The sequence below is a fragment of the Rhopalosiphum maidis genome, chromosome 2, assembly GCF_003676215.2.
Source record: "Rhopalosiphum maidis isolate BTI-1 chromosome 2, ASM367621v3, whole genome shotgun sequence".
Classification (NCBI taxonomy): domain Eukaryota; kingdom Metazoa; phylum Arthropoda; class Insecta; order Hemiptera; family Aphididae; genus Rhopalosiphum; species Rhopalosiphum maidis.
Window position 1 is genome coordinate 16625800 of NC_040878.1, and position 25245 is coordinate 16651044.

General features: G+C 24.6%; 4 protein-coding genes across 4 annotated transcripts; all 4 read right to left on the reverse strand.

Moving 5' to 3' along the window:
• Window positions 1-3202: 3202 nt before the first annotated feature.
• Window positions 3203-4906, reverse strand: LOC113551018. Its single transcript, XM_026953007.1, has 4 exons — window positions 4901-4906; window positions 4077-4226; window positions 3734-3895; window positions 3203-3391 (listed from the first exon to the last, which is right to left on the reverse strand). The coding sequence occupies exons 1-4, from the start codon at window positions 4904-4906 to the stop codon at window positions 3203-3205; spliced, it is 507 nt and encodes a 168-aa protein (XP_026808808.1).
• A 2574-nt stretch (window positions 4907-7480) lies between these two features.
• Window positions 7481-8922, reverse strand: LOC113551016. The gene is made up of 4 exons (XM_026953005.1): window positions 8812-8922; window positions 8243-8392; window positions 7982-8143; window positions 7481-7660 (listed from the first exon to the last, which is right to left on the reverse strand). Exons 1-4 carry the CDS (start codon window positions 8881-8883, stop codon window positions 7481-7483), a joined length of 564 nt encoding a protein of 187 aa, XP_026808806.1. The 5' UTR covers window positions 8884-8922.
• Window positions 8923-11251: 2329 nt separating this feature from the next.
• LOC113551015 lies at window positions 11252-19301 on the reverse strand. The gene is made up of 8 exons (XM_026953004.1): window positions 19169-19301; window positions 18598-18747; window positions 18304-18465; window positions 17929-18093; window positions 14255-14323; window positions 12069-12218; window positions 11775-11936; window positions 11252-11440 (listed from the first exon to the last, which is right to left on the reverse strand). Exons 1-8 carry the CDS (start codon window positions 19235-19237, stop codon window positions 11252-11254), a joined length of 1116 nt encoding a protein of 371 aa, XP_026808805.1. The 5' UTR covers window positions 19238-19301.
• Window positions 19302-22550: 3249 nt separating this feature from the next.
• On the reverse strand, window positions 22551-24307 carry LOC113551014. Its single transcript, XM_026953002.1, has 4 exons — window positions 24287-24307; window positions 23374-23523; window positions 23070-23231; window positions 22551-22739 (listed from the first exon to the last, which is right to left on the reverse strand). The coding sequence occupies exons 1-4, from the start codon at window positions 24305-24307 to the stop codon at window positions 22551-22553; spliced, it is 522 nt and encodes a 173-aa protein (XP_026808803.1).
• Window positions 24308-25245: the final 938 nt, after the last annotated feature.

The window sequence follows — 25245 nt, forward strand, 5'->3', positions numbered from 1 at the left end:
GATCACAACGATAGAAAACTCCAACAACCTGTAAAAAGAGATATACACGATTTAAATGTATAGCAAAACAACTAGAACTTAGAAGTAACTATTGCGTCAATAATATTACCAAGCAGTAGTAGAAATTTAAATATAAAATATTCATCGTCATGATTTATTTTTACTCACTTTGTTTATAGATTCTTCGTATTTATTGTTAATTTTCCATTTATGAATTGTGCATCTTATATTGATCGATCGAATAATATTTATAGTTATGTTAGGTCTTGCATATAGTTTTTTAAAACGTAATAGTGTATGTTAACAATGGATTGAACTAAAAATTTTAAAAAAAAACATATATTTTGTATAATCATCAATTGTGATTTATGCTTATTCATAGTTCATAATTTTTATTTTTATATTGTACTAGGCTTTAAAATCTACTAACTTAAATGTTTCTTATAAGATTTACAATAACATCATTGTATAAATTTTGTAATAGTTATGTATAAATATCAATCAATAATTATATTTTTATTAGTTCTTTTATTTTTTTTATCAAGTATCAACTGTATAAATGTATTAACCTACTTAATCGACGTTAATTTTGATTCAACAATAAATGTGCCATAAGATTATGATAAATTAATTTGTATGTATGTCGATTGCAAGAACTACTTCCGGATTATTCTAAAAAATGTAAGCTACACCTAGTTTTACGAAATAATAAATACTTACAGACATAACATGTACGACAAGTGCTCCAGTTATAATAAAATATATCATCATCTTTAAATATTTGATGATTATTTTATTGTTGACTACTGTGCTATGTATTTATGTATTTCCTTGTAACGGATTAATATAGTGTCTATATTTTATGACAGTAAAAAATGAATTTAAAATAGTTTGATTCAAATATTTTAATTAACTTCAATCGCATATTATCTGTCTAAACAGATCGGGTATTGGCCATGAAAAATTTAGAATTAATAACTATTATTTTGTGAAGCATTGTCATATTATACCAATATCTGTAAATACGGTTTTTTTTTAAACATATTCTGCTGCAATTATCCACAATTACTTAATTACATGCGATACAAAATATTCTAAAATGTATGTACCATAAATAAAACGTTGATAAAATTAGTAATATTATTACAAGAATTTGAATTGCATACCAATAAACACTAATATTTTACTTTTATTATTTTCTGAAATTTTAATGTAATATAAAAACAAATTATTGTTTGGTGTACCTATTTCTAAATTTTTTAGTTGTAAAATGAGTCATGTCCAAGAAAACTTTAAATCATTATTTAATTTTTTGAGTGAATGAAAAATGTTAGTAATAATCCCAAGTATCTATGATATTTGGTTTTCAAAATGATAAGAATATAAGAAAATTTAATATTGTCTGCGTGAATATCTTATTTCGTGAAAAGTTAAACTTAGTTAATATCCTTTACAAAAAAAAAAATATTGGAATTACAGTGAATTACCAAGTAGATCAAAGTTTTTATCAAAAAATAACACTTTTTTTCTAGTATAGTGCATTAATTGTGTTAGTTGTTACAAAATAAAACACTATATAATTGTTATATTACCACATTCACATCTTCATTGGGATTCTAATGAACCATGGAAGATGATATGCTATATTATTATACAATGGTACCTAATAGGGTTTTAGTAAATTTTGATATGAATAGGACTGTCCTGAATGACAAATCTTAATGGTGGGGTTGTGGGGGGCTTGATTCATTAATTTGCTAACTCTAAAAACAATATCATTTGATTTCCTCGTATTATTAATATTATTTTTTATTAAAATTTAACATACATTTCATACTATATAGGTAAACATACTAAAGATTTATAGTTTTTCATGCGTACAATAAGTAATTAGTGAAATTAAAATATTTTATATTGGTCAACACTTATCACATTACAGTAGGTATTTTGGATTAGGTAAAATAAATACTTATAACATGTTCATTTTAATTTTTAGTAGTAAAAATACTTTATTATGATAATAAAATTCTTTGTTTTATTTCCATCCACTGTGTAAAAATTTTATACTTACAACAATTTTATACACAAAATTTTTTTGTCTATTTTTAAACTGACCATACATGATACTGGCGAAATCGCATGACTGAAAAATATCAAATTATCATTTGAACCAAAATTGTTTGTAGTTAAAATTTCAATAAGGTTCTAGCTGTTTCCAGTGTAGTTTTGTCTACTCTTTCACCTTGTTATTTTTAAAAACCTTTTTTTTTTAACGCAAACAAACTTCTAATTGATCATCACGAGGTCTATATCAGCTATGACTGAATTCTTTCACAAATATTATTCTTGCTTCATTACTTAGGATATCATCAAACTAATTTTGCAAATATAAGTCTAAATATCAGGTATTCTAAGATCTTAATGATTTGTGTCTAGAGCTAATTTGAACCATTATATTGAAATTACCATTATATTCGTCATCATCTCAAAGATTATTATTGCTTACACAATTTGTTCGTGTTACATCAAATGAAATTATAATTATTTGGGTATTAAATTATTTTTCGTGTACTAGTTCTATCGGTTCTTGTCTTTTCGATATATTTATAACAACGTCAATATGATTTGTCTCCATAATTATGTTGTGGTAATCATTTAATCCAGCCTTATGTGATAAAAATCCAAGTAATAAATAAATAAAAATATTTTAATTCATAATTCAATTTTAAATTAGTATCAAATGTGACCACTGTTTAACTTCCATCTGAAGAAATTTCCTAGTCTTCTATTAAGTCTGTAGCTGTTTGTTGAATTTTAAATTCAATGATAAATCGTAGTATACAAAAACTGATTTTGAACAATAAGGATAAATGTTTCAAAATTGTCATAAAATAATAATTGTTAAATAATTATTGTTACATATTTATAAATATAATTTTTGAGATTATTTGGTTTGAACATCATTTTCATTGCAGCAAAAGTGCAAAAAGAGATAATATTTGATGTTGAAAAATATTAGAATAAAAATGTCTTTTTAAATAAATAAAATACAACATATTTAATAAAGAATATTGTATATTTTTGAGTTCAACGTATTGATAGTTATAATGTTAAATGATATATTATATGTATTTAGTGTTAGGTGAATAGTACTATTTTCTATATATTTATTTATCTATTGCTCAGTTGAATAAATAACAAATTATAGTTTTAAAATAGATTTAATTTTTTTTCTGTAGCCAAAAATTAATAATTCAATCGTGTAACTACCAACAAATATATCATCCGCATACATATCTTGAACTACTCTCCATTGGTAATCAGTTGCTTGTGGATACCACAATAGTACCGGACCAATATCAATAGTTCCATTTATCATTTTATAATGTACCTAAATTTAAAAAGTAATTACTATTAAAATTTATGAATTAGGAAACTGAAGTATATTATAATATTATTTATTTTATATAGTTAAAATCATAAGTTTATGTTCTAGCATTTTAAATACTGTACATTCTACTAAGTAGAATTTACTTGTAATAATAATGTTTTATAAATAATTTAAATCTGTGTATTTATAATTTAAAATAAACAAATATATCCACATAACATTACAAAAAATAATACATGTATATTTTATCATTGTGAAGATTATAACACAATATTTCTATGTTCTGTCATTAATATTAAATGCAAAGTAACTATTTGATATAATATAATATTACTTCCTTACTTTATCTATAGGACAATGCATCGGTGGATCATACGAATCGTACCATCGAGACCATACTTGATTCTTTTGCTTTAATTTATTACAAATACCTGTTAATGTCCACGATTGGAAGTATTCACAGTTAATACCCTCTTGATCACAACGATAAAATGTTGCAGTAACCTTAACATTCAGATAAAATTATTTAATTATAATTATCTGATTTAAATATTATTATTACTATCCCTTTTAAATATTTTTTGTTATTACTTAAAATATTTAGAATGAATAAAATTGTTCTGCATAACATAAAAGATTTAATTAATTATAATAAAACTTAATAATGGTTTTTTTTTTTACATACTTTGTTTATCAGTTCTTTCGAATTGATTGTAATTTTTCCATTTATATATTGTACATCTTTATATCGTTCGATCGAATAATAATCAACAGTGATGTTAGGTTTTACCTCGAATTTTTTAAAACGTATAGTGTATGTTAACATTGGGTTGAACTAAATGTTATAATAAAACAAACATTTTTATAAGCATTAATTGTCGACCAGAGAAATATTTTATAGATATAATTGTTAATTTATGCATTATTTACTAATATTGTACATGACTTACAAATTGAAGTAATTTACCTAAATCATTCTAATAAGATATGAACATCATTGTTATATAATTTATAATAAAAACTATCAATTTATAATTATGTCAATATTTGCTCTTTTCTTTTTTAGCAAATATCTATTTTATAAATTTATTATTTTTTCTTGATTTTCAAACAAATCTACTAACTTAACGTTAATTTTGTTTTAACAATAAAGGTGCCATAAAATTAGGTGGTATACACTTGTATTGTATGTCGATCACAAGTACTACTTTCGGAAGTAATCAAAAAATATAAATTATCTATAAGCTTAAGAAATAATAAACACCTACATACATAACATTTATGACAGGTGTTCCAGTAATAATAAAATACAATGCCGTCTTTAAATATTTTGCCATTATTTTTTTTTCTGTTTTCTGTACTATGCATTAATGTGAAATTTATAGGATATAAGCCTATAACTCCTAAGATTATATGTAGTATGAAATAGTGTTAATCCGTCAATTACAAGAACTACTTCTGGGAGTAATCTAAAATATTTTGAATATTTCGAAATCAAAAAATACTCACGGACATAACATTGATGATATGTGCTCCAATAAAAATAAAATAAAACGCAGTCATTAACATTATTGACATTTTTTTCTTGCTGTGCTATGTATTAATGCAATTGTTATCGTTGTGCAAATTAATACTGCTTTTCTTTTACGGCAGTATATAAAATACACATTTATTACTTTAATGTAGTTTGATACTTAAGTGGTACTTTAAATGTACGTCTATTCGAGCAGAACGCTGCGGGACCATGAAAAACTATTACGAGTATATAATATAGCAAATTACAAAGAACCAAATGAATTATTATAGCGTTTCCTGTTTACTTACCCCGTTGTAAATATATTTCAATTAAACCACCTATTTCTTTTATAAGTGAAAAAAATGTAAGCGTGATTGATGCAATTATGATATTATTTTATTTATTGTTGTTTGATGTATAGTAGAACTCTGATTATCCGGACTAGTTATTAATGTCGAGGGTGGTCCGGAAAAGCAAATATCCGGATGATTGACATATTATGACATATCAAAAGTTACATAATTATATGAATACATTTATTATTAGTACGTATGTTGACATAATTTAAAATTTGTAACAGTAGACAAAGAGTTTTATTATAATATTTAACTGAAAATCTTTTTTCTCGTCCGGTTGATAGCCATTCGGATATACGGAGTTCTACTGTATATTTTTTCGGAAGTATTCACATATCAAACATTAAACCCGGTTCTCAAGAATATAAAACTCCTATAAGCTTATATAATCTTAGTTGAATATTTTCCGGTTAAACAAAAAAAAAATCAAAATCATAGAAGTCCCTTTGCTTTAGTATCATACTACTATGTTTATCCGCTAAGTTTTGAATAAACTTCTTAATATTCACAAAGTCAGTACACGTTAGTCATCTGGCTACCTTATTCTGTTAAATCTTGAATTCAATGATTCGCTTATACAAAAAACAATTTAGAGCTGAGAGTTTTTATAAATTTTTAATTTTAAACTCTAAAGATATTTTATAGTTTATTTAAATATCTAAAACTTATATATATTGATGTTTATATTCAGGGAAGTGAAAACCGACTTAATGTAGAAAATGCTAACACACGACCAGTTAACTATCTATATACTTTTGTAACAGCAATTTTGCATTTTATATAAATTATTTTCCGGTATGTTAAATACACATTTATAATCATACACTTTTAATTGGTGATATTTTAAAACAAATGTACTACATTATTGGCACTTATACAAGTTACGTGATTACAATATAATATTAGGTGATATTTTTTACATATTTAACATATTTTATTATGAACTTCGTGTTTTTAAATATGATTGCCAAATGACGGACGTACGTGGTAAAACGATTGATTATAAATGGTAGAATTTTTTTTTTATGAATTATACAGATTTATTGTTACAGGTGGTTTCTCACCACATACAAAATCTGTTGTAAAGAGATTTTTATGAATTCTCATACAAATAAAGAATTTTTTTTAAAAACATATTTTTAAATAACTTATTGAAGTAATATTATAATATAACTATTACTTATTCAGCATAATCAATTAATTATATGAGGGTATTAATATACTTTTGAAACATATTATAGTTTTGATAATATATAGATTAAATAGTCAGTATTCATTATAACGAGTAAATTTAACTTACATTACCAATTAGTTGTTTCACTGTTTTTTTTTTTTTTACTACTACCTTAAAAGTAATAATTATTTAAGCAGAGTAGGTTGAATAATATTCAAGTATGATATGCCATTTTATAAATTAACATTTTAAACTTATAGTTCATATTCAAATAATTGCATAGATGGTATTTACAAAAAAAAGACACTGAAAATCACTAATTATAGCAAAATCGTTACATTTATGCATACACCATTATATTTCTATCACCTCAGCGTGAAAGAGTGAATAGTATCCTATATATATTTTAATAAATTATAACTTTTTGTTAGAAGGCTATATTAATAAAAATTATTAATTGAAATCAATTAATTTATTTTTTAAAAAATAATAATATTTATTTTATAATTAAATCGTTAAATTAATATAAAATGTGACCACCGATAGACTTGTAGGGGTGTAATAACTTAGAAGAAGAGAGACCATGGTCTTCAATGAAGTTGGCACCTATGCTGTGTTGAATTTTAAATTCAATAATACACCGTTCTATACTAAAAATGACTTTAAACAATAAAGCTAAATTAAAAATAAATTTAATTCAATAATATTTGTTGAATAATTGTTGTGATATATTTATAAATATAATTGTTGAGATTATTTTGTATTAACTTCTCTAAACATTAATGTGCATTATATTGCAGTAAAAATGAGAAATGAGACAATGTTTAAACTTCTGAAAAGTATTAGGATAAAAATATATTTTTAGATAAACAAAAAGTAAATTATAAGTGTATTATTATGAATTTATATAATTTTGAAATCAACGTATTGAAAAGTATAATGTTGTATAATATGTATTTAAATAGTATTCGATAATTAGTACAAATTTGTTTGTTTTTAATTATCTATATATAACTCAATTGTATAAATAACAAGTTAAGGGTTTAAAATAGACTTAATTTTTTTCTATAACCAAAGAATACTATTTCAACTGAGACACTACCAACAAATATATCATTGGCATACATATTTTGAACTACTCTCCATTGGTAATCGGTTGCTTGAGGATACAACAATAGTATCGGACCAATATCACCAGTTCCATTTTTCATTGTATACTTTCCCTAAATGTAATAAGTAATAACTATTAAACTTTATGATTTACGACACTTTAGTATATAAAAATATTATTTATTTAATTTGGTTAAAATTGTGAGTACATATTATCGCATTTTAAATATTTTACATTCTGCCAAGTAGAATTTACATGTAAAAATAATACATTAGGTTAATTTAAACCTATGTATTTATATACATACGAAAATATTTCCATAAAACAAAAATAATAGACATATTTTTTGCTTTTGTGAAAACTATAATACAATAACTCTGTCATTACAATCGAATACTAAAGAACTATTTAATACAATATAATGCTTTTTTACTTTGTTTAACGGACAACGCATCGGTGGATCAAACGAATCGTACCATCGGGTCCATATTTGATTTTTTTCTTTTAATTTATTACAAAGACCAGTTACCGTCCAACTTTGGAAGTATTCGCAATTAATTCCATCTGGATCACACCGTTCGAAAACTGCGACAACCTACACAATTAGATTATACATGATTCAAATGTAAAGCTTAACAACTAGTAGACAAATTTGAATATTAACTCATCATCAGTGGTTTTTTTTTTTACTTACTTTGTTTATAAGTTCTTTTGTATTTATTGTAAATTGTCCATTTATATATTGTGTATCTTTGTATTGATCGAATGAATAATAATCCATAGTGAAGTTAGGTGTTACGTAGAATTTTTTAAAACGTATAACGTATGTTAACATTGGATTGTACTAAAAGTCATTATAAAACATACGTTATGTAGAAGCATAAATCCAAGTAGACCAGAAAGTATTATGCAAATATACCAGCCATTTCATGCTATTATTCATTGCACTGATAAAATTGAAGTAACTTAAATTATTCTAATAACATATCCTCATCGTTGTTATATAATTTGTAATAGTTTGGGAAAATAATTAATTTTTAACTATGTAAATATTTGTTATTTTCTTTTTTAGCAAATATCTACTGTATACATGTATTATTTTTTTAGATTTTGAATTAAAACTACTAATTTTACGTTAATTTTGATTCAACAATAAAATTTTTCATAAGGTTATTAGTTAACATAATATTGTGCCTTCATTGGTACTACTAGCGAATATATTAAAAAAATAATGATAAAATATACGTAATAATAAATACTTACAGACATAGTGTTTATGAAAAGTTCTCCAATAAGAATAAAATATAATGCCATTTTTAAACATATTGCCATCATTATCCTTTTGTTCTATGTATGAAAGTAAATTTCTTGTAACAGATAAATATTATCTGCACTTAATGACGGTAAAAATGATTTTAAAATTGTGTGATTTGATATTTATAGTTTAGTTCAAACGCATATTATCTATCTCTTTAAAAAGATCGGCGATTGACCATGAAAAATAAAATAAAAACAATTTAGAATACATTGCTACTATTTTTAAATATAGTCATATTGTACCGATTTCCTGTTAATTCAGTTTTCGTAAACACATATTGCCGCAATTATCCATGTAGGTATATATTTATCAGTAAAGTTGAAGTTCAAACATCTATAAAAAATATTGCGCAAAACAAAACGCATTCCTTAATATTTTTGTCATTTTTGTGCTATGTATTATAATGCAGTTTTTTGTTGTTTTACTTTTATCAAAGTATATAGAACACACATTTATTACTGTAATGTAGTTTGTTATTATATAGGTACATACTTAAAATTTACGTCCATTCGAGCAGAACTGCGCGGAACCATGAAAAACTATTACGAGTACAATATGGAAAATTACAAAGAACAAAATTAATCATTATAGCGTTTCCTGTCTATTTACCCCGTTGTAATTAAATTTCAATTAAGCCACCTATGTCTTTTACACGTGAAAATTATGGAATCGTAATTGTTGAAATCATGATATTATTTTGTTTATTGTTGTATGATGTATGTTCTGGGTCAATAAAAAAATAACTAATAAAATATACCGACATGGTCGATCGACCGACAACCAATAAATACCGACAAGACTAGATGTCTAGATAGTCTAGAATGTTTAGATGATATACTACTAGAGACTTTTGATTAGTTTCTGGAGCATGACTATGATCTTTGTCGGATCTCAACTTATTTCTTTCATCAATCAGAATTGTGGATGCACGCCCATAACAATTTGCATTTAAAAAAAACTTTATTTCACAATCGCAATGAAAGATTAGATTTCTGTTTCTATCTTTTACCACTAAGTACGCTTTGACAACTAATTTTTCTTAGCCCATTTTGACTGGACAATATTTCAATATTTCTCTATTTTACCTATTTTACCTATATTATATAAATTACGTACAGACACTGAGTGTATCATCGATGGCTCAACTAAGTACAATGTATCTGGGCGCCTTGTGGGTTGTATGACCGATTTATTTCTGTAACATTATAATATCCAATAATTTCGATATAAGCTTCATTATTTTTAGTCTTTACTAGAGACAAGTGCTAATTTTTAAAATTTTCAGTAATATTTCCTATTATTATATTTGAGTACCTTAAATCATATTTAATTATTCATTTTTAATATTAATTATGGACAGATTTTTAAAATAAGAATATAGATTAAAAGTGAAATTAAATAACTATAAACTGCATTTGTTATTGTCGGTAGTATTAACATCAAACATTAAATTCTCATAACAATAAGGATGTAAGACTCCTATAAGCGTATATAATATTAATTATTCGTTTTCAGGTTATAAAAACAAATAAAAATCATAGAATTCACTCTCTTATATTAATATGTATATCCGGTAAGTCTTGAGTAAACTTCTTCATTTAAAAAGTCAGTACAAGCCAGTCATCTAACTACCTCATTGTGTTAAATTTTGAATTCAATGATAAATCATTGTTTATTTAAATATCTAAAAGTTATTTAATAATAATTATTTTCGTATCTAAGAAATCGAATATTATATAATAAAGGATATTAAAATATTAATATATTTTTAAAATACATGAGTTTTGATAATATAGATTAGTAATTATTCATTATAACGAGTAAATTTAACTTACTTTACTAATTAGATGTTTTACTTTTTTTTTTTTTAATAATTATATAAAATTTTAAATGAATATCAAAAATGTGATCACTGACAAACTTTTGGGGTGTGACAACTTCCACCTGAACAAAGATCTTGTTTTTCGATTAAGTCGACGAATATGTGTTGTATTTAAAATTCAATGTTCCATTGTTATATACAAAATTTTTTTTGAATAATATAGCGAAATTAAAAAAAATAAATATAATTAAGTAAAATTTGTTGAGCTTATATGGATACATATATTTTTTAATATATATATATTTTAATTACTCTAAACGTTATAATATTTTTCAGCAAAAATGCGTAATGAGACAGTTTAAACTACTAAAAAATATTACAGTAAAAATGACTTTTTAAATAAATAAAATGCAAATTATTTAATAATTAATTCATATAATTTTAAGGTCAATGTATTGAAAAATATAATGTTATATATTATATACTTTAACAGTACTAGATAAATATCATAAATCTGTTAATGTTTAATTACTTATAGCTTAATTTACCAATTTATTAACAAATTAGAGTTTTACAGTAGAGTTGATTTTTTTTCTGTAACCAAAAAATGAAAACTCTACCACTACACCGCCAACAAATATATCATCAGCATACATATTTTGAACTACTCTCCATTGGTAATCAGTTGCTTCAGGATACCACAATAGTATCGCATTAATATCAACAGTTCCATTTTTCATTGTATACGTTCCCTAAATTTAATAAGTAAATACTATTTAACTTGTATGATTTAGGAAACTTAAGTATATAATAATATTATTTATTTTATTTTGTTAAAATTGTGAGTGTATGTTCTAGCATTTTAAATACTGTACATTTTGCTAAGTAGAACTTACTTGTATTAATAATATGTTATAAATAATTTAAGCCTATACATTTAGAGTTAAAATATAAAAATATTTCCATTTAACAAAAATAATGTATATAATTTTTACCGTTGTAAATGATAAAATATAACTTTTATGTCATTACAATTAAATGTAAAATAACTATTTAATAAAATATTATAATATACTAGTCTCTTACTTTATCTAATGGACAACGCATCGGTGGATCAAACGAATCGTACCATCGGGTCCATATTTGATTTTTTTCTTTTAATTTATTACAAAGACCAGTTACCGTCCAACTTTGGAAGTATTCGCAATTAATTCCTTCTGAGTCACATCGATAGAAAACTACGTCAACCTACAAAATTAGATTAAACAAGACATAAATGTAAAGCATAACAACTTGAAGTATATCAACGCAGCAATTACTTATAGGGATCAGTAGAAATTTAAATATATACTCGTCATCAATGGTTTTATTTTTACTTACTTTGTTTATAAGTTCTTTCGTATTTATTGTAAATTGTCCATTTATATATTGTGCATCTCTATATTGATCGAACGAATAATAATCCATAGTGAAGTTATGTGTTACATAGAATTTTTTAAAACGTATAGTGTATGTTAACATTGGATTGAACTAAAAATCATTATAAAACATACATTTTGTAGAAGCATCAATTGCAATGAATCATAATGTTAATTTATAGATACACCAGCTAATTCGTACTAATATTCGATGCATTATAATTGAAGTAACTAAATACTTAAAAAAAAAAAAAACCGTCGGTGTAATTTATTTGTAATAGTTAGTTAAAATTATAAATTTTAATTATGTCAATCTTTGTTGTTTTCTTTTCTATTATATGATAAATGTGATTTTTTTTTATATACATATTCAATTAATACTATTAACTTGACCTTAATTTTGATGCAATAATAAATATGCTAAAATATTATGAATTATGAAATTGTGTGCCAATTTGTAGTACGAATTCTGGTTATATTCTAATAAATATTAATTATACATAATATGTAATAAAAAAAATACTTGCAGACATGATGTTTATGATAAGTGCTCCAATAAGTATAAAATATAATATAATTTTTATGCATATTGCCATTATTTTCTTACTTTGCTATGTACTAATGTATATTCTTGTGACAGATTAATATTGTCAATAATCTTTGACGGTCAAAATGATTTTAAAATAGTTTGATTTCAATATCATAATACACTTCAAATGCGTATTATCTCTTTAAATAGATCGACAATTGACCATGAAAAATAATATTAAAAAATTTAGAACAAATAACTATTATTTTGTCAAACATTGTCATATTGTATCGATTTCCCGTTTATTGTTTTTCAAATATATTTTGCTGCAATTATTCATGGAATTATTTACATGTGATACAAAATACTCTCAAATTTATGTACGACAAATGAAACGTTGATAAGATAAGATAAGAATAATTTAAATTACATACTAGTAAACACTAATCATATTTGATTTTATTGTGTTTTGGAATTTCGATGTACATTTTCGGGTATAATCATAACATATTACAATAAGAAAGTAATCGATACATTTACAACGTGGTCACAAGGATTTCGCTACATACATTACGACTCGGTTTATTAACACCGCACATAATGTACTTCACAGGTTCTTTAAAGTAATCGCGATAGGAAGATTTCATATGCCGTACATACAGTGCTTCTACGGTAATACGTGTCCTGTATGCCAACGTGGACGAGTGGAGGGTGATGTGATATGTGTATGCAACCCATAGCCCATCAGGGAGCAACGATGACTTACTGTAGCTGCAGATGTTGGCCGTCTTCGGCTGGTTCTCGTTCTTCCGGTGTCGATGATTTTTTATAAATCTTCGGACGGTAAAATGAGATGAATATTTTAGATTGATATCGATTCGGCCTGGTTGTGTCGGGTTAAGTAATCTGTACTTGTATTGGTTTCATTCACATAACTCTGCCAAATTTATGTTTTTTGTCGTTCTTACTGGATGATTTATTTTCATAATGGTGTTGATTAAAATTTTTACCACAATAATTAATAAGAGAATATATAATTAACTTCAAATTTTAATTGTTTATAGTTTTCTACACGGTACCGGGTCGGAACCGAATTAGTAGTTCATAACGACATCGCTATCGACGTGCTATTATCAATAAGGATTGTCTCATTACAATGGTATGGATTTAATTATCAGTGATAATAACATAAAAATATGTTGATAAATTAATATGATAATCAGTTGCTGAGAATACCACAATAGTATCGCACTAATATCACCAGTTCCATTATTTATTTTATATTATACCTAAATTTTAAAAGTAATTACTATTAAACTTTATGATTTAGGAAACTTAAGCATATTATAATATTATTTATTTTATTTGGTTAAAATTATGAGTGTATGTTCTAGCATTTTAAATACTGTAGGTAAATTCTGGCATTCTGCTAAGTATAATTTACTTATTATTATAATGTTTTGTAAAAAATTGAAATCCTACGTATTAATAATTAAATATATAAAAATACTTCGTCTGAATAAAAATATTTTTTACCGTTATGATTACCATCATACAATATTTTCGTCATTAAAATCAAATGCAAAATAACTATTTAATATAATTTATTACTTTCTTACTTTATCTATTGGACATTGCATCAGTGGATCAAACGAACCATACCAACGGGACCAAATTTGATACTTGTCCTAAAGGACAATTAAATTAAAATTTAGGACAGATATCTGTTAATTTCCAAGTTTGAAAGTATTCACAGTTAATACCATCAGGATCACATCGATGAAAAACTCCAACAACCTATAAAAATAGATTATACTATACGATTTAAACACATAGCTATATAACTAGAAGTATATTTTTGCGTCAATAATTAAGGGGATTGGAAGCGGTGATTGTCTTTCTTTGTCTTACACACGTGGAACATAGAATAATAGCTATACGCGCCAGACAAAAATTAAGGTACTTCTAGTTATTCGATTTAAAATATGTAAAGATGATTGAATTGGTATATAAATTTACTTTGTATCGGTCAAAGCATATTTTTAATATATTTAATAATAAAAATTGACAAATTTATAAAATTTAAGATATTTATTCTCATCAAAATATGAATTTTAAATAATAAAACAGTCGAAAAAGTGCTTCGACCGATGCAAAGGAAAATTGTAATAGTCCTCGGTGAAGTTAGGTTTTACATCAATTTTTTTAAAACGCATAGTGTAAGTTAACAATGGATTGAACTAAAAATTATAATAAAATATATATTTTGTATAAACATAAATTGTGGTCCAGAGAAATAATTTGAAGATGCACCTGCTTGTTCATACTTTATTATTAGTATTATTATATTGTTCAAGGCTTTAAAATTGTAGTAACTTAAATCTTTCTGATAAAATATACACTAACACCATTGTAATAAAGTTTGTAATAGCTATGTATAAATATCAATCAATAATTATATTTTTATTAGTTCTTTTATTTTTTTTATCAAGTATCAACTGTATAAATGTATTAACCTACTTAATCGACGTTAATTTTGATTCAACAATAAATGTGCCATAAGATTATGATAAATTAATTTGTATGTATGTCGATTGCAAGAACTATTCCCGGAATTATTCTAAAAAAATGTAAAGTAAATATAAGTTTACGAAATAATTAATACTTACAGACATAACATGTACGACAAGTGCTCCAGTTACAATAAGATGTATTGCCATCTTTAAATATTTTATCATTATTTTATTGCTGATTGATGTGCTATGTATTTATGTTTTTTCTCGTTACAGATTAATATAGTGTCTACATTTTATGACAGTAAAAATAAATTTAAAATAGTTTGATTCAGATATTATAGTATACTTCAAACGCATATATTATCTGTCTAAACAGATCGGGGATTGGCCATGAGCATTTTAGAACTAAAATCTATTATTTTGTGAAACATTGCCATATTATATCATTGTTTGTTTAGTCGGTTTTTTTAAACATATTCTGCTGCTATGTACTTATTTACATACGATACAAAATATTCTTAATGTATGTACCATAAATAAAACGTTGATAAAATTACTTATATTATGACAGTAAGTTGAATTGCATATTAATAAACACTAATATTTTAATTGTATTATTATCTGGAATTTTGATATAATAACATATATCACAAAAATAAATTATTGGTTAATATATTTTTAAATTTTTTTAGTTGTAGAATGATCTTTACCTAAGAAGAACTTAAGCTTTTATTTTAAATTTTTTTGAGTAAATAAACAACAAATTAATAATATGACAATTATCTACGATGTTTGGTTTTCGAATGACAAGAATGTTCAAGAATATCATTTTATGAGATATGTTTATTTTCTGCGACAATATTTTATTTCGTGAAAATTTAGACATAGTTAATATCTTTTATAAAAAAAATTGTGAAATTACAGTAAATTTTATTTTAAATTATATCATAACAATTTTTTATGAGGAACCTTGTATTAGATTATCTCTAATATTTGCCAACTAGATTAAAGTTATTATCAAAACAGAACATTTTTTTTCTAGTATATTGTATTAACCGTGTATGGGGATATAGAATAAAACACTATATAATCCACATTATATAGTATTATATAGTTATATTACCACATTCATCTCTTCGTTGTGATTCTAATGAACCATGGAAGATGAATTGATATATTATTATACAATGGTATCTAGTAAGTTTTAAGTAAACCTTGATATCGACGGCACTGTCCTGAAAGACAATTCTTAGTGTTTGGCGGTGGTGGTAGTAGTGGGGGGGGGGGCTTGCTTCATTAATTTGCTAACTCGATTTACTCGTATTATTTACATAATTTTTTATTGACATTTAACATAAAATTCATAAAATATAGGTTAACAATTTTAGGATTTATAGTTCTTCATCCGTAAATTCAATATAAAATGAAAATATTTGATATTGGTCAACACTTAGCACATTACAGTAGATATTTTAGTTTAGGTAAAATAAAGACTTACAGCGTGAGTATAATTTTTAGTTATAAAAATGCATTGTTATGATAATAAGCCATTTATAATTTTTCTTTTTTTTATTTCCATCCACTGTGTAAAAATTTTATACTTACAACAATTTTATATACAATATTTTTTTAGTTTATTTGTAAACTGACCATACATGTTACTAGCGAAATCGTATGACTGTTAAATATCAAATTATCATCTGAACCTAAATTTTTTGTAGTTAAAATTTCAATAGTTATCTATCTGTTACCAGTGTAGTTTTGTCTACTCTTTCACCTTGTTATTTTTAAAAACCTTTTTTTTTTAACGCAAACAAACTTCTAATTGATCATCACGAGGTCTATATCAGCTATGACTGAATTCTTTCACAAATATTATTCTTGCTTCATTACTTAGGATATCATCAAACTAATTTTGCAAATATAAGTCTAAATATCAGGTATTCTAAGATCTTAATGATTTGTGTCTAGAGCTAATTTGAACCATTATATTGAAATTACCATTATATTCGTCATCATCTCAAAGATTATTATTGCTTACACAATTTGTTCGTGTTACATCAAATGAAATTATAATTATTTGGGTATTAAATTATTTTTCGTGTACTAGTTCTATCGGTTCTTGTCTTTTCGATATATTTATAACAACGTCAATATGATTTGTCTCCATAATTATGTTGTGGTAATCATTTAATCCAGCCTTATGTGATAAAAATCCAAGTAATAAATAAATAAAAATATTTTAATTCATAATTCAATTTTAAATTAGTATCAAATGTGACCACTGTTTAACTTCCATCTGAAGAAATTTCCTAGTCTTCTATTAAGTCTGTAGCTGTTTGTTGAATTTTAAATTCAATGATAAATCGTAGTATATAAAAACCCATTTTGAACAATAAGGTTAAATGTTTCAAAATTGTCATAAAATAATAATTGTTGAATATTGTTACATATTTATAAATATAATTGTTGAGATTATTTTGTTTGAACTCCTAAAAGCATAATATTTTCACTGCAGCAAAAATGCAAAAAGGGACAATGTTTATGCTTTTGAAAAATATTAAAATAAAAATATCTTATTAATTAAATTAAATACAAATTATTTAATAATAAATTGATATATTTTAATGTTAATGTATTGAACAAATAATGTTAAATAATATATATATATATATATCTAAATATAGTGTTTGATAAATAGTACTAATTTGTTTATATTTAATTAACTATAGCTTAATTGAATAAATAAAATATTATGGTTTTAAAATAGATTTAATTTTTTTTCTGTAACCAAAAAATGATCCTTCAACCACGACGCTACCAATAAATATATCATCAGCATACATATTTTGGACTACTCTCCATTGGTAATCAGTTGCTTCAGGATACCACAATAGTATCGGTCTAATATCAAAAGTTCCATTTTTCATTGTATACTTTCCCTAAATTTAATAAGTAGCTTATAATAATGTTTTATAAATAATTCAAATCTATGTATTTATATTAAATATACGAAAATATTTTATATTAACTAAACAAAAATAGTAGATGTATTATTTACTGTTGTGAATACTATAACACAAAAACTCTATCATTCCAGTCAAATTTAAAATAACTATTTAATAAAATATTATAATATATTAGTCTCTTACTTTATCTAATGGACAACGCATCGGTGGATCAAACGAATCGTACCATCGGGTCCATATTTGATTTTTTTCTTTTAATTTATTACAAAGACCAGTTACCGTCCAACTTTGGAAGTATTCGCAATTAATTCCTTCTGAGTCACACCGATTGAAAACTACGTTAACCTACACAACTAGATTATACACGATTCAAGTGTAAAGCATAACAACTAGATGTATATCAATGCAGCAATAATGAATAAGTAGCAGTAGAAATTTAAATATATACTCGTCATCAATGGTTTTATTTTTACTTACTTTGTTTATAAGTTCTTTCGTATTTATTGTAAATTGTCCATTTATATATTGTGCATCTCTATATTGATCGAATGAATAATGATGCATAGTGAAGTTATGTGTTACATAGAATTTTTTAAAACGTATAGTGTATGTTAACATTGGATTGAACTAAAAATCATTACAAAATATACATTATGTAGAAGCGTAACTTGCAGTGGACCCGAAAAGTATTTTCTAGATATACCAGCCAATTCATATTATTATACAATGCATTCAAATTGAAGTACTTAACTTTAAGCATTTTAATAACATATCCTCACCGTTATAATATAATATGTAAATAGTTAGGGAAAATTATCAATTTTTAATTATGTCAATAATTGTTATTTTCTTTTTTAGCAAATATCTTCTGTATAAATGTATTATTATTTTTTTTTAATTTTGAATTAGAACTACTGATTTCACGTTAATTTTGATCCAACAATTAATGTGTCATAAGATTATTAGTTAAAATATTGTGCATTTCATTGGCACTACTAGCGAGTATATTAAAAAAAAAAATAAAATATACATAATAATAAATACTCACAGACATAGTGTTTATAAAAAGTTCTCCAATAAGAATAAAATATAACGCCATCTTTAAACATATTGCCATTTTTTTCTTTTTGTTGTATGGATTAAAATATTTTCTGGTAACAGATAAATATTGTCTGTACTTAATGACGGTAAAAATGATTTTAAAATTGTGCGATTTAAATTTTATAATATATATTTCAAACGCACAATATCTGTCTATACAGATCAGGGATTGACCATGAAAAATGTTGATTAATAACTATTATGTTGTGAAACATTGTCATATTATAATAATTTCGATTTATTCGGTTTTTTATACGCCATATTCTGCTACAATTATCCATGTACTTAATTACAATGCGATATAATATTCTTAAATTTATGTACGATAAATAAAACTATAGTAAAATTACTAATACTGTTACAATAATTTGAATTTCAATGCAGTATGTCAAAGGAACAAATTAATCATTGAGATATCTTACCAATTTTATTAAATGTTAAACAAGGCTTGCTTGCCTTTTATTTACATTATAAATCATAAATATCATACATTTACATAAAACATACATTCAACAGACTCGACATTGATTTGCGGTATAACACACATTTTCAGATATAATCATAACATATTACAGTAAGAAAACAATCGATACTATTTCGGCGTTGATACAAAGATTTCGCTACACGTATTACGATTTGGATTATTAACACCGCATATCACTTTATAAAGTTGTCGTGGTAGAAAGAATTCGTAGTAATCTGCTTTCTCTGTTGCATAGCCCACTGAGCAACGATGACTTACTGTAACTGCAGATGTTGGCCGTCTTCGGCTGGTTCTCGTTCTTCCGGTCTCGATGATCTTCGGACGGTAAACTGAGCTAAACTGTCTATTGATATTGATTCGGTCTGGTTTCATCGGATTAGGTTATCTGTACTTTAGTGCTTACTATATTGGTCGGAAGCTACGGTGGTTACGTGTATTGGTTTCATTCACACAACTCTACCAAACTTATGTTTTTTGTCGTTCTTACTGGACGATATATTTTCATAATGGTGTTGTTTTAAATTGTTACCACAATAATTAACAAGAGAATTTATTATGAACTTAAAATGTTAATTATTTGTATGTTTCTATACGGTACCGGGTCGGAACCGAATAAGTAGATCACAACGATTAACGAAATCGCTATATATGTGCTATTATCAATGAGAGTTGTCTCATTACAATGTTATGGATTTAATGATTAGTTGTAATAATAATAAAAATAATAATTATTTATGACTAATAAATAATTTACCTTTGAATATTATGTAACAGTCGTTAAATCATTACTCATATTTTAGAAACATAATATTTAAAATAGGTATAAATTATATTAACCTATTTATTTTATACATAATAAACATAACGTGTACAATATGCTGACTAGATATTAAGTCTCCACCGCTTTGTCACATATTTATTACTGTAAGTTATTATTATTATTTCCATCACGCTGACCAGAACTCAAAAACAGAGCCCTCCTATATTGGGGTTTTCACCTTGTTTTTAAGTAATAATAAACGTTTATATATTGATTATTATTGGACCAATCTACACTTCTTGGTAATTTAAAAATCCTAAATACCCTTTTTCCTCCGGATCTGATAATTTCTTCGCAGTTCTCTGAATGTTGTATATTGAACTCATCATCTCTGACCACGTTACAATTATTTTAAATTTTATTAACTTTAATATTCTTTATTTGAGTATTGAATTTTGTCATAACTTTTAGTTTAGTTGTATGTAAAAAAAAAGTAAAATATATATATTTTGAAATATTGAATATTCGCTTATAGAATGAACTGTTTATGAAGAACATTAAATTATATTTTCAATTCCTTTGAGTGATTGAAAGATGTCAGTAATGATTTATAGTATATACGTTGTGTCGTTGTTTTGTGTTTGAATTACAATAAAATAAGAAAATTATTTGATGGGAAATCTTTATTTTCAGCTTGAATATATTATTTCGTGAAAATATCAACTTTAAACAATTAGTTTAGTCTACTTTCTCAGTTATTTATAAAAATATTTTAAATAATTTTTCATTGTTATTATTAATAACTTATTTATAAAAAGAGTACAAACTGTTAATCGATCATTATGAGTACTATCGGAGGTTGTATAACCTATGACTGAAAATAAACACGCTTCCCGGACTACTTTCATAACAATAATTCGTACTTCTTTTTTAGGATACCAATAAATTAATTTTACATACATTAGCCGATGTATTTGATATTCTAAGTTCCTAATGATTATTCACTTAACCAGCTGTTCATAAAGTAATTGAATTTAGACAGAAGTTGAACCATTTGATTAAAGTTACCACTTGATTCGTTACCATCTCCGAGAAAAGGAAATCATTGTTTACACAATATGTTCGTAGTTCGTCAGTTCATGATAAATCAAATACAACTATAATTATTTGAATTCAAAAATAATCGTTTGTGAACTAGTTTAATCAAAACTTGTCTTTTTGATATATTCATAATAACGTGAATATTATTTCATACTTGACTCTTTTATTAAATTGTAGTAATCATTTAAACCAGATTTGTGTAATAAAGAACTAAAATCCTGATCCAATATACAGTCCCTGTATACAGTTATTGCACGTAAGTAGAGTGTACACCGACGACCAATGTCTGAAATCCGCATAACGACATACACCCCAATCTATTTCTATCACCTTAGATTGAAAGTGTGAATATTAGTATGCTACATATATTTTAATAAATTATAACTTTATGTTAGAATGCTATAATAATAAAAATTATTAAATGAAACTAATAAATTTATTTTTGAGAAAATAATAATATTTCATTTATAATTAAATTGTTAAATTAATATAAGATGTAATCACCAACAAACTTGTAGGCCTGTAGGGGTGTGACAACTTCCCCTTGAAGAAAGATCATGGTCTTTGATTAAGTTGAGACCTATGTGTTAAATTTTGAATACATTTTTATAGTAAAAAACGATTATGAACAATAAAGCTAATCAAAAAAAAAATAATTAATAATATTTGTCGAATAATTATTGTTATATTTAAAAATAGATTTACTGAGATTATTTTTTATTAACTATTCTAAATATTATATAATAATAAGTGCAGTAAAAGAGACAATGTTTGAATTTATTATAATATTAAAATAATAATAATCATAATAATATATGTTTAGATAAATAAAATACAAAAAATATACTACGGAATTTTACGCAATATTGAACTCAATGTATTAAGAAATATAATGTTAAATAATATATTTATATATAGTTTTAGATAAATAGTACTAATTTGCTTATATTTAATTACCAATAACTCAATTGAATAAAAAACAAATTATAGTTTTAAAATAGACTTTAATTTTTTTCTGTAACCAAAAAATGATATTTCCATCGTGTAACTACCAATAAATATATCATCAGTATACATATTTTGAACTACTTTCCATTGGTAATCAGTTGCTAGAGGATACAGCAATAGTACCATACCAACATCAAAGGTTCCATTCTTTACTTCATAATGTACCTAAATATTAAAAGTAATTAGTATTAAACTTTATGATTTAGGAAACTTAAGTATACTATAATATTATTTATTTTATTTGGTTAAAATTATGAGTGTATGTTCTAGCATTTTAAATACTGTAAGTAAATTCTGGCATTCTGTTAAGTATAATTTACTTGTAATTATAATGTGTTATTAAACATTTAAATTCTATATATTTATAATTAAATATATAAAAACATTTCCTCTAAACAAAAATATTTTTTACAGTTGTGAGTGCTATAACATAATATTTCTGTCAAATAAATCAAATGCAAAATAACTATTTAATATATTTTATTACATTCTTACTTTATCTATCGGACATTGCATCGGTGGATAAAACGAACTATACCAACGGGACCATATTTGGTTCTTGTCCTTTAATTTAGGACAGATATCTGTTTGTTTCCAAGTTTGAAAGTATTCACAGTTAATGCCTTCAGGATCACAACGATAGAAAACTACAACTATCTATAAAAATATATTATACACGAATTAAATGTATAGCTAAACAACTAGAACTTAGAAGTATACTATTGCCTCAATAATGAACAAGCAGTAGTAGAAATTTAAGTATGATATATTCATCGTCAATGGTTTTATTTTTACTTACTTTGTTTATAAGTTCTTTCGAATTTATTGTACATTTTCCATTTAAATATTGTTCATATTTATATTGATCGATCGTATAATAGTCCACAGTGAAGTTAGGTTTTACATCAATTTTTTTAAAACGTATAGTGTAAGTTAACAATGGATTGAACTAAAAATTATAATAAAATATAATATATTTTGTAAAAGCAAAAATTAAGGACCAGAGAAAATTTGTAAATGTATCTGCTGGATCATGCTATTATTCAACGCTTTAAAATTAAAATAATTTCAATTATTCTAATAAAATAATATATTTACTCACTATTGTAATATAATTTGTAATCATTAGATTAAACGATCAATTTATAATTATGTCAATATTTGTTCAAACAAAATAATATGTTGATGACATTTATAAAAATTAAAATAACTAAAATTTGTTAATGTACTCTAAAATAGAACAAATGTATCTATGTACCATGAAATAATAAATATACTTACAGACAGAACATTTATTAAATGTGCACCAATAAAAATACAATAAAACGCCGTCTTTAATACGTTTGACATTTTTTTTCTTGCTGTGCTTGCTTATTAATGCAATGTTTGCTGTTATACTAATTATTATCGCCTATACTACAATATGACGACTTTAATTATTTTAAAATAGTTTGGTTAAAATAAATTTATTATCTATTCAAACGATCGGCGATGGAATATTCAAATCAATATTACAAAAAAATCAATATTTATCAGAACAATAAGCCGTTTTTTGTTGTAAAAATTAATACAATGTAAAATATATTTGACGGTATCTATATAATATGAAATACAGATTTGGTTATTTGAATGCAATTTGGTACTATAGTTGGTCACCTATTTGTTCTAACGGATGGCGTGAGTTTATGAAAAACTACTGTACACAATTTTACAAAGAACAAATAGCCAACCATCATGCTATATTATAGCAATTTCTAGTTTATTTGGCATATTTTAAATTGTTTTCATAAAATTACCAACTTATTCATCTATAAAACAAATGTATGCACGATTATTGAAATTATGATATTAATTATTAGCGTGTACATTTGAGTGGGAGTATTCACATAAAACGTTAGTGCATGAAGTGTATGAACCGGCGTTCTTGCAAAGTACTTCTAATTTTTTTATTTATTTTTTATTGTATTTTAGATATTTTTAGACTTTTGTAACACCAATTTATGAATAATCTTATACTGCATTTTTAAGTTTGGTATTAACAACAAACAATTTTATGCATGTCTAAGTTCGAACAAAATATTTTGTACACTTATGATTTTGATGATTTCCTTTATAATTTGAATTAAAATGCTAATAAGAAAGAAGTTAATCATATTTTTTCAACGTTCTTTTTAATGCTGAAAAATCAATTTTTGTGAAACATAATATTTATACTGGTATTTCTATTATTCCTAATATTTATTTTTAGTATTCTAATGGGCGCAGCAAAACAATTTAATACAAAAAAAAAAAAAATGCATACTTTCCAATTTACTACCCTTCGTATAATCACTATCGTATTATTCTATGCCTCAAACGACACCCTACAAAACAATTTAAAAATAAATACAATAGAAGAAATATGTAAAATTCTGGATATTTGATTCCGTTCCAGTTTATCCGATCACTCAAATCCACTAATATCTGCTTTAGACTCTGACACCATTCCTAGTAACCCACCTCACAGGCTGAATAGAAAATGGTGTTGAGATTAAATGTCTTAAATAATCCAAATCAAGCTTAACCCAGTCATAAAGTGTTACCATTGGTTGTCTGCTTTTCTCGTGTGTATCAATTCAAAAAAATATATTCATATCACGCATGCTTATTGTAAAAAAATAATTTTAGATTG

Coding starts and splice junctions, on each gene's coding strand:
- LOC113551018 (XM_026953007.1), bottom strand. Junction 3,896..4,076: donor CGAAAGAACTGATAAACAAA/GTATGTAAAAAA, acceptor CTGAATGTTAAG/GTTACTGCAACATTTTATCG. Junction 3,392..3,733: donor TGCATTGTCCTATAGATAAA/GTAAGGAAGTAA, acceptor TTTTAAATTTAG/GTACATTATAAAATGATAAA.
- LOC113551016 (XM_026953005.1), bottom strand. CDS start 8,883: ATGATGGCAATATGTTTAAAAATGGCATTATATTTTATTCTTATTGGA. Junction 8,393..8,811: donor TTTTCATAAACACTATGTCT/GTAAGTATTTAT, acceptor AATGACTTTTAG/TACAATCCAATGTTAACATA. Junction 7,661..7,981: donor TGCGTTGTCCGTTAAACAAA/GTAAAAAAGCAT, acceptor TATTACATTTAG/GGAAAGTATACAATGAAAAA.
- LOC113551015 (XM_026953004.1), bottom strand. CDS start 19,237: ATGGCAATATGTTTAAAGATGGCGTTATATTTTATTCTTATTGGAGAA. Junction 18,466..18,597: donor CGAAAGAACTTATAAACAAA/GTAAGTAAAAAT, acceptor CTAGTTGTGTAG/GTTAACGTAGTTTTCAATCG. Junction 12,219..14,254: donor TGCAATGTCCAATAGATAAA/GTAAGAAAGTAA, acceptor AATGATTTTTAG/TTCAATCCAATGTTAACATA.
- LOC113551014 (XM_026953002.1), bottom strand. CDS start 24,307: ATGGTTGGCTATTTGTTCTTT. Junction 23,232..23,373: donor CGAAAGAACTTATAAACAAA/GTAAGTAAAAAT, acceptor ATATTTTTATAG/ATAGTTGTAGTTTTCTATCG. Junction 22,740..23,069: donor TGCAATGTCCGATAGATAAA/GTAAGAATGTAA, acceptor TTTAATATTTAG/GTACATTATGAAGTAAAGAA.